The sequence below is a fragment of the Pezoporus occidentalis genome, unplaced genomic scaffold, assembly GCF_034315485.1.
Source record: "Pezoporus occidentalis ecotype Australia unplaced genomic scaffold, CSIRO_AGI_Poc_V1 ctg50, whole genome shotgun sequence".
NCBI classification, from domain to species: domain Eukaryota; kingdom Metazoa; phylum Chordata; class Aves; order Psittaciformes; family Psittacidae; genus Pezoporus; species Pezoporus occidentalis.
Window position 1 is genome coordinate 2,454,838 of NW_026915836.1, and position 14,376 is coordinate 2,469,213.

The window sequence follows — 14,376 nt, forward strand, 5'->3', positions numbered from 1 at the left end:
GCTGCAATACAGTACAGCACAGCACATAAGAGAAAGGATAACTGAGTTCTCTTTACTAACTTACCTTGTTTGTTAGCAGCTGGCATACTTGGGGTACATAGTCGATAAGACAACCTCCACCAGGAAAGGCTGGGATGTGAAGGGCAGATGATCCTCCGAGTGCACTAGGAACAGAAGTTAATAGAACACTACATTACATGTACAGTCCCTGGGATTTGAAAGTGATTTCTACACTGCCCTCTTTCCCTGTTCTGAAAGTCAGAGGGCCTTAATGAGCAAGTGAATTTTATGCTGTGGTGATATAAAAAGTATTGAGTGATACCATCTATAAAAGCAGGTTATACCATGACCCACTGTAATTAAACTACTTTAATCAAGAGTATCAGTAATGCAAAGCATTCTCTCAGGAAACAGCTTTTTCCGTTTTAAACAGTTCTGTTTCTTAGCCCTCATCAATAAGATGTGGACGACTGTAGTTATCTTGTTAACATGGCAGGAGAGACTCTGAGTCTTGAATTACTCAAAAAGTCACCTTCAGTCAGAACAGCTACGTAAAGCAAAATAATTAGGACTGAGAAGTAATACGTTGATATATGCAATGTCAGTTTTGCCATCTACTCCAATTTCGGTCCTTCCAATACAACACAGATGTTAATGTACTTAGATCAAGGGGGCAAAAAGATTATTAGGTACATGACGTAAGGGGGAGATGCCAAAAAAAGTGGGTTTGTTCAGTCTTAAGAGAACACTGAGGAGGAAGGGGGGGTGATATTGAAGAGGGACATTGAAGGCATATTGTTATTGAAGGCATATTGATGCCTTCAGTCATCTAATGAAAAAATACAGAGAAACAGAGCCATTCTTCCATTAAGTGCACAGTGACAGGATGAAAGGCAATGCAGACATGTTGCAACAAAGGAAGTTCTGGTTAGCTATTAGGAAAAATGTTTTCCCAATGACAGTAATCAAATACTGGAAGGTAGGCCCAGAAGGGCTGGGGCATCTCTGTCATCAGAGGTGCTCAGCTGAACAGCTGCCCATGAGTATGCTGATCTAAGCTAGCCCTTCTCCGAGGAGGGGCTTGGCCAGGTAATATCCAGAGGTCCTCTCCAGCCTACATTGTTTTATGATTTTGTTCATCCCCAGAAGGAAATAATAAGGACAAAGGCATTAACTCTGTCCATACATAGACTGGAAATCTGAATTCACATAAGTAAGATAACTTCAGAGGTGTATTTAGGCACCTTTATCAATTGCCTTTATCACAGGATGGAAGACTGAAGCATGCCTGCTGTTGCTGAGGATAATAACTTCTTTGGCGTGGAAAGACCTAGCACTTTTTATTTAAATGAGGTTGTATAAGGCAACAACCAACTACAGTCCATACTACTTTCTTTCAGCAGTACTGACCTAAATCCTTCTTATAGTCTTTTACCAATCAAAAGGGGTATAAATTTGCATTACACACTGTGGCTCACATCATTCACTAAACATCCAGAACCTTGTTGGGTACAATTAGAAAGCTTCAAAAGCTAAGTCACTTTGTGGACTCCTGTTTACATGCTGTTTCCATGAAAGATTAAACAGGCTGGAAAGAAAGTTCTCTGCAAAACAAGGCTCTTATTCTCCAGTGGGACCTGCCCTTGTGTTTTCCACAGTGCTTGATAAGATATCACTTTGGTAGGTATAAAGGTCTACAGTCGTACATCCCTTTGAAGGAACGGAGCCTACATAAATCAAAAACCCCAAACTCATAATGAGGTATATGGAAATCTGCTACTCAGGCAAAACAGTCTGGGTTCAGCAGACTGCTCACCACATGGAACAGTTCTGCAGGTCTGGATTTTGCATATGCAATGATGGAAAAAAAAATAAGAAAAGCCTTGAGCACAGCACAGCTACGTAAAAACACAAACAAACTTTGCCAGGAGAAGACTTCAACGGGATTTAACACCCCCCAGAATTCAGGTTCCTTGCTGCTACCCCCTTACTGAAATTACTCACAAGGGGATATAATTTTGCTACTTGTAGATGTTAAAAACAGCGAAACAGCAAAGCGTTGACTATGAGATTATTACTAAGCTGGAACATTTCTGAAACAGCAGTTTGCTCTTAGGAAATTGAAAGTATAGTGGGTCCATCAGTCTTTAGGGTTGGAGAATGAAGAACTCATCTCTCCTAGTTTGTTCCAAGGGGGTTGTGAACTTTCCTTTAAGACCCTGTCTTTCAGTTTATTAAACTCCTTAAATGCTTTTGTAAATATACCCATAAAAACCTCCAATCTTATACACAGAGCAAATTGTACTGCCCGCTTTGCATTCTGCCTTGCCTCATTTGCAACCAGGTCCAAGTTCCCCCTCAGCATGGAGATACCACTGAAGACGTTCAGATGAGTACAACAAGAATTACAGGTTCCTCTCACGATTACAGTAGCAGGCATGAAATTAGAAGTAATCGCTAACAGATTTCACATGCAAAAAAAACCCTTCACCTCCTATGTCATCAGCTTCCAATACAACTCCCAGGCTGAACCATAGAATCACAGAATCATAGAATAGTTAGGGGTGAATAGGACCTTAAGATCATCAAATTTTAACCCCCCTGCCATGGGCAGGGACACCTCACACTAAACCATGTCATCCAAGGCTCTGTCCAACCTGGCCTTCAACACCGCCAGGGATGGAGCATTCACAACTTCCCTGGGCAACCCATTCCAGTGCCTCACCACCCTAACAGGAAAGAATTTCCTCCTTATATCCAATCTAAACTTCCCCTGTTTAAGCTTTAACCCGTTACCCCGTGTCCTATCACTACAGTCCCTAATGAAGAGTCCCTCCCCAGCATCCTTATAGTCCCCTTCAGATACTGGAAGGCTGCTATGAGGTCTATGATTTGTGCATAACAGCTTTCCATTTTACCTGTATCCATCTTTTGAAAGCAGTGAATTCATAAAAACTTGTTGACAAAAATGGGAATTCAACCCTTCTCAAGTGAAAAACAGACTGCTACAAGGTGTGGTTTCTGAGAAAAAGGTCCCTCCACAGAAAGAAAGCTGGAAATTCTAGCATAATTACCCTCTGAAAACAGAATAAAGCTGTACAATATGTAATTTATGTTCTGTAGAAATAATTATGGGTAGGGAAAATTAAGAGAGGCCAGGCATCTTTGTTCCCTCTACTGGGTCAGAGAATCTGCTTATTAAATATTTTAATAAAATACTGCATTTGCACAGGACCTTGCCTCTGACCATCCAAAATGTTCTATAAACATTCAGTAATTAAGGTACATTTGCCTAATGAAACTTATATTTACCTTTTATTTTTAAACACATAAGGAAGCTATTGCTCAGAGTTTGATTTGACTCTGCTGTTCTATGCCTCTGTTATGCCAGAGCAACATATCTGAAGTACCTCACAATCATGAGACAGGACAAGAGGCTACAGTAATCCCTTTGACCCTGTAATAAACCTGCAGGTGAAGGAAGAAGTGACTTAAATGTCAAATAAGAAGGATCTGTAAAAGAAGCAATGAAATATGTGAAATGGAGAAAATCAGGCAAGGGAATTTTAGCATGCAACTCAGTATCTAATACTGCTTTTTACAAAGCCCAATCAAGAATGTGTAAGACAAAGAATGGCATAAGCAGCTTTTTATAGCCAAGGACGTTCTATTTGGCAAGAGGTTTCACCAGCAGAAGCTAAAGATTCCTGCACATCAAGCTTGTTTTCCAGACAGTTAGGACTCTTGGAGCACAGATCTTACACACATCCGTTCGTGATTAAGCTTTCCTTATTGGTATCACTATTATACACCCCTTACAAACAAACCACATTGTCATACTTTGGATTAAAGACAACTATAACATCACACGATCAGGTTTGGTGACATTCATTTATCAAGACAACAACAGCAACAAAAAAAAACAACCAAAAAACCCTAACAAAAAATCAAGATATGATGAAGAAGTTATTTTATTTTTAACCACAGCCTCATTGATACTGCTCCCCTGCAGCTGCCAGGATAAGTCCAGTTTCAGCGCAATCAAATGAACTGTGTTTTTGTTTTACACAGTTCTTTTCCAGTAACCTGATAGTTTTTAAAGGCTAAGATTCTAACAGATTTTGCTACTGGCTTTCTGCAATTATCTGAATTCATGGAGCACCAGTCTTAGTGGATTCTGTTTCATCAGGACTCGTACCAGATGAGCATAAATACGCGGTAGGTCTACCTTATCTAGGAGATAAGGTTGTATGAACACATTGGAACACAGAGACAAAGATCTGTTGTCCTCAGCATTTTATTTCCTTGCTGTCATCCTCAACCTACTCAGCCGCAAACCAACTTCATACACCTCACTTTAAGACAGACCAGAGACTCTTTTGCTTTCCTGAGTTTCCAAAGCGTCAGACACAATGTGGTTCTGGTCCATGGTCTGTGAATTAAACTGGACTTTGTCAGGAACTCACCACTGAATTCAACAAGAGCAGCAGTCAGCCTGCATTAATAGCAGTTCTGTTCTGAGACGTGCTGAAATACAAGTGCAGAGTGTGGCTGGAGTATGTTTACATTTGTGCTGTTGACTGGTGCATTCCAAGAGACTTGCTCTGTCTGTTTCTCAATGGATCTATTTATTCAGACCCACATACAAAATGAAAAGTTATTTCCCATTTCTTGATAGCTTACAATTACATTAAAATGTCTTTCTCAAGAAATGATCCTTAAAAAAAAAAAGCCTTAGCATTAATTCACAGATTTACAGAAGTGACTGGTTTTGTTCTTGGGTATTTATGTGTAAAGAACCAGTTATCTCCCCTTCCTTAACAACATCTCTTCACTAGAGAAGAAGTAGGGTGTTTCTGAGTCCCACACTCAGAAGACTGGGTGGCTTGGCAAGGCAGACTTGGAGGCATGAAAGAAGATGCTCCTACTCCCATTCCTAATCTACCTCTTCCCTGCAACTCTCCCCATGCTCTGTTGGAACTGACTAGTTTCCCTAAACTCCTTTCATAGAATCATAGAATCATAGAATAGTTAGGGTTGGAAAGGACCTTAAGATCATCTAGTTCCAACCCTCCTGCCGTGGGCAGGGACACCTTACGCTAAATCATATCACCCAAGAATTTCACCCTGTCATTCACTCCATCCATCTCTTCCATGCAGCCCATTTTGCTTCCCCCTTGCTCAGAGCACAAAAATGGAGGTTTCTCTAGATTGCTGGGAAACTTTTTAGCTGACTCTGGAAAATGAGGGGGTTGCTTTAGACACCCCCTACTCCTTGCAGGGTCCCACAAGAATAAAAATACCACAGTTTATAAATAAGTAAACATTATGTGCTAACACAGGTTATTGTACTAGAGTTAAGCACCTGTATATGTGTAATACTGTCTCTATAATATTTTACTCTTTTTTTTTTGCCTTATCTGTTAGCATTCCCCATCTCCCAAAATGTACTTTTGCTCCAAGGGAGGAAAGAATGAAAAACATGTATTTGGGAAGGAGGTCCAGCACTGGAAGAAGAATGGTATTTATCCCTGAATACAGTGTGAATGTAGCATTAAGGAGCTTTATACCACAAGAAAGTGGTAAATTATACTGATTGCACCAAGCAATGTTCCTAATCCAATGTATTCTTTCTGCAAAAAAATAGGGAAATAACAATTTCAATGACTGTGAATGATACAGTTGAAGATTTGTCTAGCTTTGAAAATGTAAATAAACAAGAAACTTGCCTCTGCACGGAAAGACTTTTTATACTGGTTTAAAATAACTAAGAGCTTTTCTCTCAGCATGGCCAATGTTAAAACATGTTCAAATCTACGTGCTAGTGATGGAAAGTAGACTACAGACTTTACAGACTGTAGCCTTTGCTTTTACCAGGATATACCCTTCTTAACTCTAAGTTCTCACCTGCCTTATTTTCAAGCTGAAGCACACTGCAGACCGACACAAGCATTTAAAGGGTTTATTACTCATGATGACTATAAGCAAGAGTAGCCTGAAGCTTGTGGAAAGAAATTCCCTTCTTTTTGCTCTTTTTTCCTGTTTCGAGCCTCATGTTATGGGCTTTAATCTCCTTCCCCATTCCCTTTCTCCTTTGTTGCTGAAGTAAATCGTTGACTTCCCCCCCACCTTTTGCAGCTTCATCACTTTATTACATTACACCATTTGGCACAGGAGACATGAGGAACCACATCAAATAAAGCACGTGACCACAAAAGCTGCCTCCCCAGCCATGAGCCCAGATTTGCTGTCAGTTTACCATTTTTCAGACTTGCCCGACCGTAACCAAATCCTCCCTTATCACATGAACAATGTGGCGCTTGGCAGAAGCCTTGGGCTAGTGCTTCCATCAGCAATAGACAGATTAATGGTAAAAGAACTGAACATCGCTCCTGTTAGTCAAAAATTGGTCAGTCTAAGTTTATGAAAGTGTTTTCTCCCCTTTCTAGTAACACTCCATTTAAAGCAACCATAATTAACATATTGCTTGTCCACTCAAATCTGCTCCAAGCTAAAGTGCGTCCAAAAAGTTTCCATTCTATTTTAAAGGAACAATTTTTACTCATAATTATTTCTTGTTCAATATCGCTAAAAGGGAAATGTATGTTTTCAGCTAAGAGATACAATTTGAGGTAGCTGCGTTGTTGAGTGTACAGAAAAAAAAATACAATCACAAACAGACCTAGAGGGAAAACTCTGCCAAGCCTACTTATTTGGAGAAAGAATTCTGGTCAAACTCAGATTGAAAATTTGGCCACTAGAGCTGAAAGGATAATACTATATATTTTTCCCTTGACCTACTAGAGGTTCAGGGTAAATTCCTCTGAGCTCCTCCTCATTAGTGACTGTAATAATCACTGTAAAAAGCAAATACTAAACCCAAAATGTATTTGAGTTTCACCGACTGTGCAAGAAAACTGCAAGTCAGACTTTGTGAGCCTTATTTGCAACTCTTCTGCTGACTTCATACGTTCTAGCAAGTTATTGCAACCAGTCTTCTTTTCTGCTTGCCCACCAATAATGTCCAGATTCTTACACTGAGGTACACTGCAATTTAATAACACTCAAAGGCTAGTATAAAAGCTGTGGGATGAAGTCATCCTTAAGTGCTAATGAATGCTGCTTTGTTTGGGTTATTCCAAATTCAGTATTCTGCTGCAGGTAAAATTGCCAAAAAAAAGGAGTTTTCTATAAGGTATTTCCCATTTTAGACAAAGTGGCTGCACCAAGGAAAGATTTACACGACTGTATAAATCCTGGGGTTTAGCAGACTTTAACCTAACAGACTTACACACAAACCATAGCTCAGGTGATCCAATATTGGAAGATGAGGATAGGAGCTCCATCCCAGGATGCTACTCCTCCTCAAGGAAAGAATAAACCAAACAAGAGGCATGAGATGAATAGATAACTAACCCTATAATTAAACTAGAATACATTTCTTCCCTTCTCTGGCAAGACATAGAACTGGAAGGAGAAAGAAGAGATGCTCTTGCAGTAGAAACATTTTCTTACTGCTATTTGATAGTACAAAAGTCTGAGAACACTAGTATTTACTCTGGAGACATCATACCTTCATCATATTTCAAGGTATAAACTTCAGCAAAAGTCCAAGCAAGTGCAACAGAAATCATCAGCAAGGCTTCAATGTGTGCAGTGGTTTAAAATACAGGCTAACTTCGCTAGTGCCAACAACAGTACTCTATGAAACACTGCACAGTAAAGAAATTTTGGTTACTTATTCATTCAGACAATTTAAAATCAAAGTGAAAAGTGTAAGAGAAATGTACTTCAAACTGATTCACAGCATTGAAAACCCCCTTATACTTCAAAATACTGTGCAAAGAGGCTCAAAAAGAGGATACAAAAAGTTTCACAGGCCATAAGGAGAGTGTGATTCTCCCTTATAAGGCTCAAAAAAATCTGAGAAATATCACTTTTGTGTTGCAACTTACCACACTCTTCCCCCCCAAGCCTCCCAAAAAAACCCAGTAGCAAGGTGTATCACAAATGTAATATACTCAGTCATTTGGGGCAAATAGTAATAGGAATCCATAGCAAATTACATAAGAACTGTAGAGACACTTTTCATGATGTAAAAAACGTAGTTTTAGTGTGTCACATTCCCCATCTTCCCCCCTCACAATGTGTTACTTACTAATATTAATTTTCCATCAGCACAGCATTATTTAAGGTAAATAGCTATAACAAGATCTGAACAAGTTGCTAGATGCATCACAGTTTAAACAGGAGAGCATGGCTCTTGTTCCAAAGTACTTTTGCAATCCACTATTTCACACAGCAAGGAACTGAAAAGCAGGCACTGAACAACAGGGGAGGAAGAGCACGGGCTGCAGCAAGGAGAATTAAACAGTTACAATGGAGAAATACATATTTCCAAAATATTTTGCTTATTTCTCAAAGAGATCTTGGCAGGAAAAGGTACAGGTCAGATAAGCAACATGGGCAGATCAAGAAGGAGACCACTATGCCACCCTATTTTGCTTTTACTTCCAAAGAAGTTAAAATAGCAGTGAGTAAAGACAGAAATTATTTAAGATGCCAAGAGAAAGACCATGTAGCTTAACCTGTGGCAATTGTCTTCGGTATGGATGTCAGGAAGGAGAGCATGTGTGAAACAGGCTGGGGACTTGTCACAACTAAGGGAGAACAAGATTTTGGCTGAAGAGCGAGCGAACTGTAACCTAATTGCAACACTTCTTCATCCTGCACAAAACCGGAAGCTTCTTTGAACTGATGCACTATTCCCATTTCTCCTTCGTGTGGACTGTGAAGAAGTTGAATCTGTTACCTGAAAATTTACATTTCAATTTTCTGTTCTTCAGAAGCATGCCTTTAATGGCATTACTTGTTTTGCACATTTATTTACAACCACCTTAAGTGTGAATATATTGAGGGTCTTCTAAGTAGCAAGTCAAATAATACTGGGGATTGGCTCTTCTTCTTCAAGGGAAAAACGTATTGACTTGAAAAGGCACCTCAAAGGAACTAAAAATGGCTTACATATAGCATGAAGATAGGAGCTGGGAATTAGACACTTTTGCATAAGCAAGAGAAACAAGACTAGAGATCTGGTATGCTGTGAGCAGTATCTTCTCCTCTGAAATAGAAGGACTCAATAAATTAATGAAAAAATTGAGGATTTATTTTCACTGAGAATCACAGGAAATTCTTCTGCATTGAAGCCTGGGCAGTGTTTTACACAGTGCTTGTCATCACTTCAGATAATCCCCTCTGCTTTAGTGATGGAGATCTCTCAAACAATCCCATTGAACAGAATATTAATCACAAATCCGTGTGATTTTTTTCTTATTATCCATCAATAAAGTGGGTAACAAATGAATGCCTGTTCTAAGGTGGTATCAGTTATATTTACAAACATATGCCTTATATACCTGTAATTTCTTTTGGCACGCATTCAATAGCATGCAGATTACTGTATTACAATTGTTCTCATAGCAGGTAATTTTCTAACACTTGTACTAAGCCCAGCTAACCAGCAGTGTCTTTATCATACAGCAGAAAAATTAGTTTCCAAAACCTGTACGACTCCATTGCCTTCCTTGCCCACTGTTTTCACCTATTTCTGAAGTACAACAGTAATTTCCTATAACTTGCAGCCTTTTATGCTTTATAATTGCACTTGCTTATATTGTTCTTTATTTTATTTATGTTCCCTAATCTACTAGTCAAATTACAGTAATTATCTGTTATTGTTAATCTTTTCCTGATATTGCTTAATGCCTACCACTTCCAGTGGCACAGTCATTTTGTAAGCATGCTATTTTTTTCCCTCTGTGCTAAAATAGAGCGGTGTCACAGACCTCTCCCACATCATAACATTTTTTCCATTCTCCTTAGGTCAGACAGTAATCCTCATTTGAGGATCTCTTCTATCTGCAGAAACATTTTGTTTAAGAAACATCCTGTCCCCTGCATCATCAGCATCACACGTGCTTAGCTTACATGAAGGACAAAAAATGTACTGAAAGGATTAGAAATCCTGCAGGAAAAAAAATGCAGAAATGAAATGAGAGCAACATGGTGGAAATCTTCTGGATCTGAAGTCGAGCATTTAGGTCATTGATAAGAATGCCCAAGGGAGGCAGAAAGTTAGAAGAGAAAAGTGCTTTTCTTTCATACATCTGGCTTCTGACACCGATTTCCATGCATACGCAGTATGATTAAGGGGCATTCTTGCTCAGATCTTGCAACTGGCTTTATCTTATGTTCACAATGATATGGAATGCTACAAGTCTGGTCTGGTGCTCCTGCTAAATGCTCCAAGAGGCCTAGTGAGCTCAGGTTTTGTGTAAGCCAAATACGTTCACATGTGGACGCAAGGCAACAGAACATAAGCTTTTCATGTAAACACAGCCACTGTGGTTTGACAAGCTAATAAGATCCACGTTAAACCCTTACTCATTTAACAAGATGATATGAATCTGTTCAGATGTTTTTTACAGTCCCTTTCAGAATCTACCACAGGTATGTGTGTAAGTGTGTTTTGTTCCTGTGAACAAAGGTTGGACTTGATGGTCTCGAAGGTATTTTCCAACCTAGCTGATTCTATAACATAAATAATTCAATATTCATCCTAATATATTATCTTCAAAAGGGGGGAAGCAGAGTTTTGCACAAAGGCAGCCTCTGGCAGGTGGAAGACTGGGAATAGTTCTTGGAAGAAAATACTGGCACTTTGAAACCCTGGTTTACATCAGAGGTAACAAAGCTTCCTTCTGTAACAAGGCAGACAAAGGTCCACATTTAAAGCAAACAAGGCAAGGCAGAAAATAAAACCACAGGTCTTCACTGTGTTAAAATCAAAGCAGGGACCCCATACACACACAAGAAACTGGAAGTGTTGTAATTTTCAACTTAGAGCAGTGCTTAGTTGATAAAAAGGTTAATACAAGCATTCCTGGGATAGTTTTTACTGCTGCCTGCGTTTTGTCCATGGAGCAGTTTCATTACAGCACATGCTGCGAGACAGAGACTACAGCAAAAATCCTTTTCACAAAGATTCCCCTTTCCCTAGAAGAGATTATGAATGCCTATAGTGCACATAAGACATCAGTCAGGCCTGAGACAAATGCACACATGTGCATCTGTAAACCTCCTTCAATGCAGGCCCTTTTCCCCCTAGAAACTGCAAATAATGACACGGTCACCGAAAGACAGAAATTCCAACCTTACATTAGGACACCTTGTCAGTTTTTAAGGGTTTGATTCATCTTACTTAATGTTTAAGGGCTTGAGTGCATTTGCAAGTTGAGTGCTTAGATAATGGAGTGGCCTAAACAGTATCTGCTGCAGATGTATTTAGAAATAAGCATCAGATGCTTGATAAACCAGCCTTTTTAGTTGAAGAATGTCAGCCTCTAAATCATTTACATCCTGTCTTTTAATAAGACTGAAGATACTAGGATTCTACATCAACACCTTCCTAAGTTAAGTCTTTTCTTTTTGGAAATTATACTAAGGCTCTTGAGTCCTATACATATGTTTAAAAAAAGACATTTAAAAAAAGAAGTTTTTAATAAGAATAATGAAGAAATGGGTTAAAATACGAAATAGCATCAACCTTGCTTTCCTGCTCCTTCGCTTTTAAAGTATTAGAAAGCAATTTCTGTTTTCTTTCCCAACTAGTTCTTTCATCTACCCATTCAAAAATCAAAAGCACTAATTTTTGTATTTGGTACTAAATGCATCAGGCATTGTAAAACCAAGAGCACTATGGATACACTCTAAAAGGACAGCTAAAAACCATAAACCAAGTGATTGAATGAGAACATTCGACTAAAATCTACAAGAGATGAGACCTACTTCAAAGAACCCTTTCCGGTAATGGTGGCTTATTTCCATGTCAAAGATCTACCACTGGTCCGTAGAGATTCACTTATCAAGATAAATCATGTAACAAATCCCATTATATTCATGCTTTGTTTATTCCTGTACTCCAACCTTCTGACACCTAATTTAGTATTATTATTAGTTATCTTGTGACTAGATTACAGGATGCTCATCATTCAATCTGATGAAGATTATGATATTTTGCCAGTATTTTTGTGTTCTTATATAAAGTTCTTCGATAAAAGAATAGTTTTCTCCTTTTTATAAAAAAAAGGACAAACCAAACTTCTGCATTATATGCAAAGATCTCCTAAAAATATCAGCTTTTAATTGACTTTTGAATGAATTCTAACAGAACTCTTCCTTCATTCAAACCAATTCAATGATTTAGCAACTTTTCACTCATTATACAATATATGGGGCAATTTTTTTTTCATTAATTAAATCCTAAATGAAGTGGCTGCTAGCACTGTCCCATGTGTGCTCATGAGTAGGAAGCTGTCATAATTACCTTGTATGGCTAAATAACAGCATGTGGTTTTAATATTTCATCTAGCTTAACCTATCAATGACTTACTGCAAAATACTCTATTTTTTGGCTGAGAATGTTTGCATTCTAATTGCATTTGGCTGTTTCTACCAGCAATAAACATTAGCATGGTGTTGGAATCTTCTGTGTTATCCACACATATGTTTGGATATCTTGTACTTCTATTTCTTTGAAGCTCTTTAAAGTTTGATTTCTTTAAAGGCTTTCAGCAGTGCTACCAAAGAGTTTGATTTTCCTCACCACCTCCATCCCTGTCACTGCACGACATGACTGGCAACCTTCAGCATTCAAAGCTGTGTTAATGCCATTTGATAAATCACCAGAACTACAAAAGAAGCTGCAGTAATATATTTTAATTGTACAAAATAAAAGTGTTTTTTCTCTTCAAGATCTCCCTTTCACATGTGCATGCTTAAAGTTTATGATCTTCCACTTTAATGTCAAATCACTACACTGCACTGGAAGACACAAATTCTGCATTTTAACCCAATTCTGCCAATAGTATCTGGGATAAATCAAGAGGAAATAGCTGAATATGACCAGCATTTCTCAAGGAGGTCCTCAGCATCTTTCAAGGTGAATTTTATTATTAAGTCATTTCAGTTCATCCAAAGTCTTCCTTCCATCAGCTAATAACATCACAGTGTCAGCCAAATCCCATGGATACTAACTGCTAAGGCAGGTTACCCATTTTCTCACTTCACAACACTTAAGAAAGACACTGCACACTGTCTACACTACCTACCTGTAATTGCAGAAGCACGTTACGTTGGACCTAGCAACTTCGCAGGCTTCTTTTATAGCGAAGATCTGTCACTCACAAAAGTTATTTCTGAATTGACTAAAGAATGTAAAAAATGAAGCCTTCAGTATTATTTAAATCTATAAACAGTATTCCAGAATTCTAACTTACCAGCTAACCCCAGGGCAGAAATAGCTGATCATGCTTAGGTTATTATTTTGGTGCAAACACTTAAGGTCTCAGAAAGAGCTTTTTGCTCTCTCTTTTGTTTCCTGTCTTAACATACAGGCCGTCATTGGATGCTTTTAAGTGAATTATAATGAATGCGTTACCTTATGAAGATTTTAGGTCTGCTGCAAAGTTGGAGGAAAAAAGAAAATAAACTGACCCTACAAGAACAAAACATAAAATACAGTTCTGAATTTAAACCTAAACTTTCCTGTATATAGCCTCTGTTCATTGGGTTTCCTTCTTCCAAATGCCTGGAGGCCTTGCCTTTAATAACTGCTACTATAGTTAGTGTTTCTTTGGCTACTGGTCAATTGTAATTTTCCTTAAAAATTGCAGGAGTTACACTGACACTGGAGAAATCTTATTCATCTCCCTCTTTCAGGTTTCCCATCTCTCACCAAGAGCCCAGGGTGAGGATGCAGTTCTTGGATACTACACATGTCCAATTTCACTTCCAATCACGAACCAACCACAGGGTTTAAAAAAAGCAGCTGTTTGGTAATGCAAATGAGGGAAGGAAAAAGACTTAATCCTCTTTCACATAGGTAAATTCTTATCCACTTTATTTTAAAATAAAAATGTGCTTATAACCATGGGATTTGGATTTACTAAACCTATTTTCATGCTGATAAAGAAAGTAATAGCGAGAAGAGGTTATCTAATTCTGACTTCAGGAAGGACAGCAAATCAAAAAATTATCACAGAATCATAGAATGGGTTGGAAAGGACCTTAAGATCATCCAGTTCCAACCCCCCTGCCATGGGCAGGGACACCTCACACTAAACCATCTCACCCAAGGCCTCGCCCAACCTGGTCTTGAACACCGCCAGGGATGGAGCATTCACAACCTCCCTGGGCAACCCATTCCAGTGCCTCACCACCCTAACAGTAAAGAATTTCCTCCTTATATCCAATCTAAACTTCCCCTGTTTAAGTTTTAACCCATTACCCCTTGTCTTGTCACTACAGTCCCTAATG

At 38.7% G+C, this 14,376-nt stretch overlaps 1 protein-coding gene across 3 annotated transcripts in view; it reads right to left on the reverse strand.

Annotated features, from left to right (window-relative positions):
- The window catches only part of BABAM2 (BRISC and BRCA1 A complex member 2), a 168,304-nt gene that overhangs the window by 41,747 nt on the left and 112,181 nt on the right, over positions 1–14,376 (reverse strand). For all 3 annotated transcript variants that reach the window (XM_062637037.1, XM_062637039.1, XM_062637038.1), the window contains one exon: positions 65–164. In XM_062637037.1, coding sequence (XP_062493021.1) covers positions 65–164 — 100 coding nt within the window. The remainder of the gene's footprint in view (positions 1–64; positions 165–14,376) is intronic.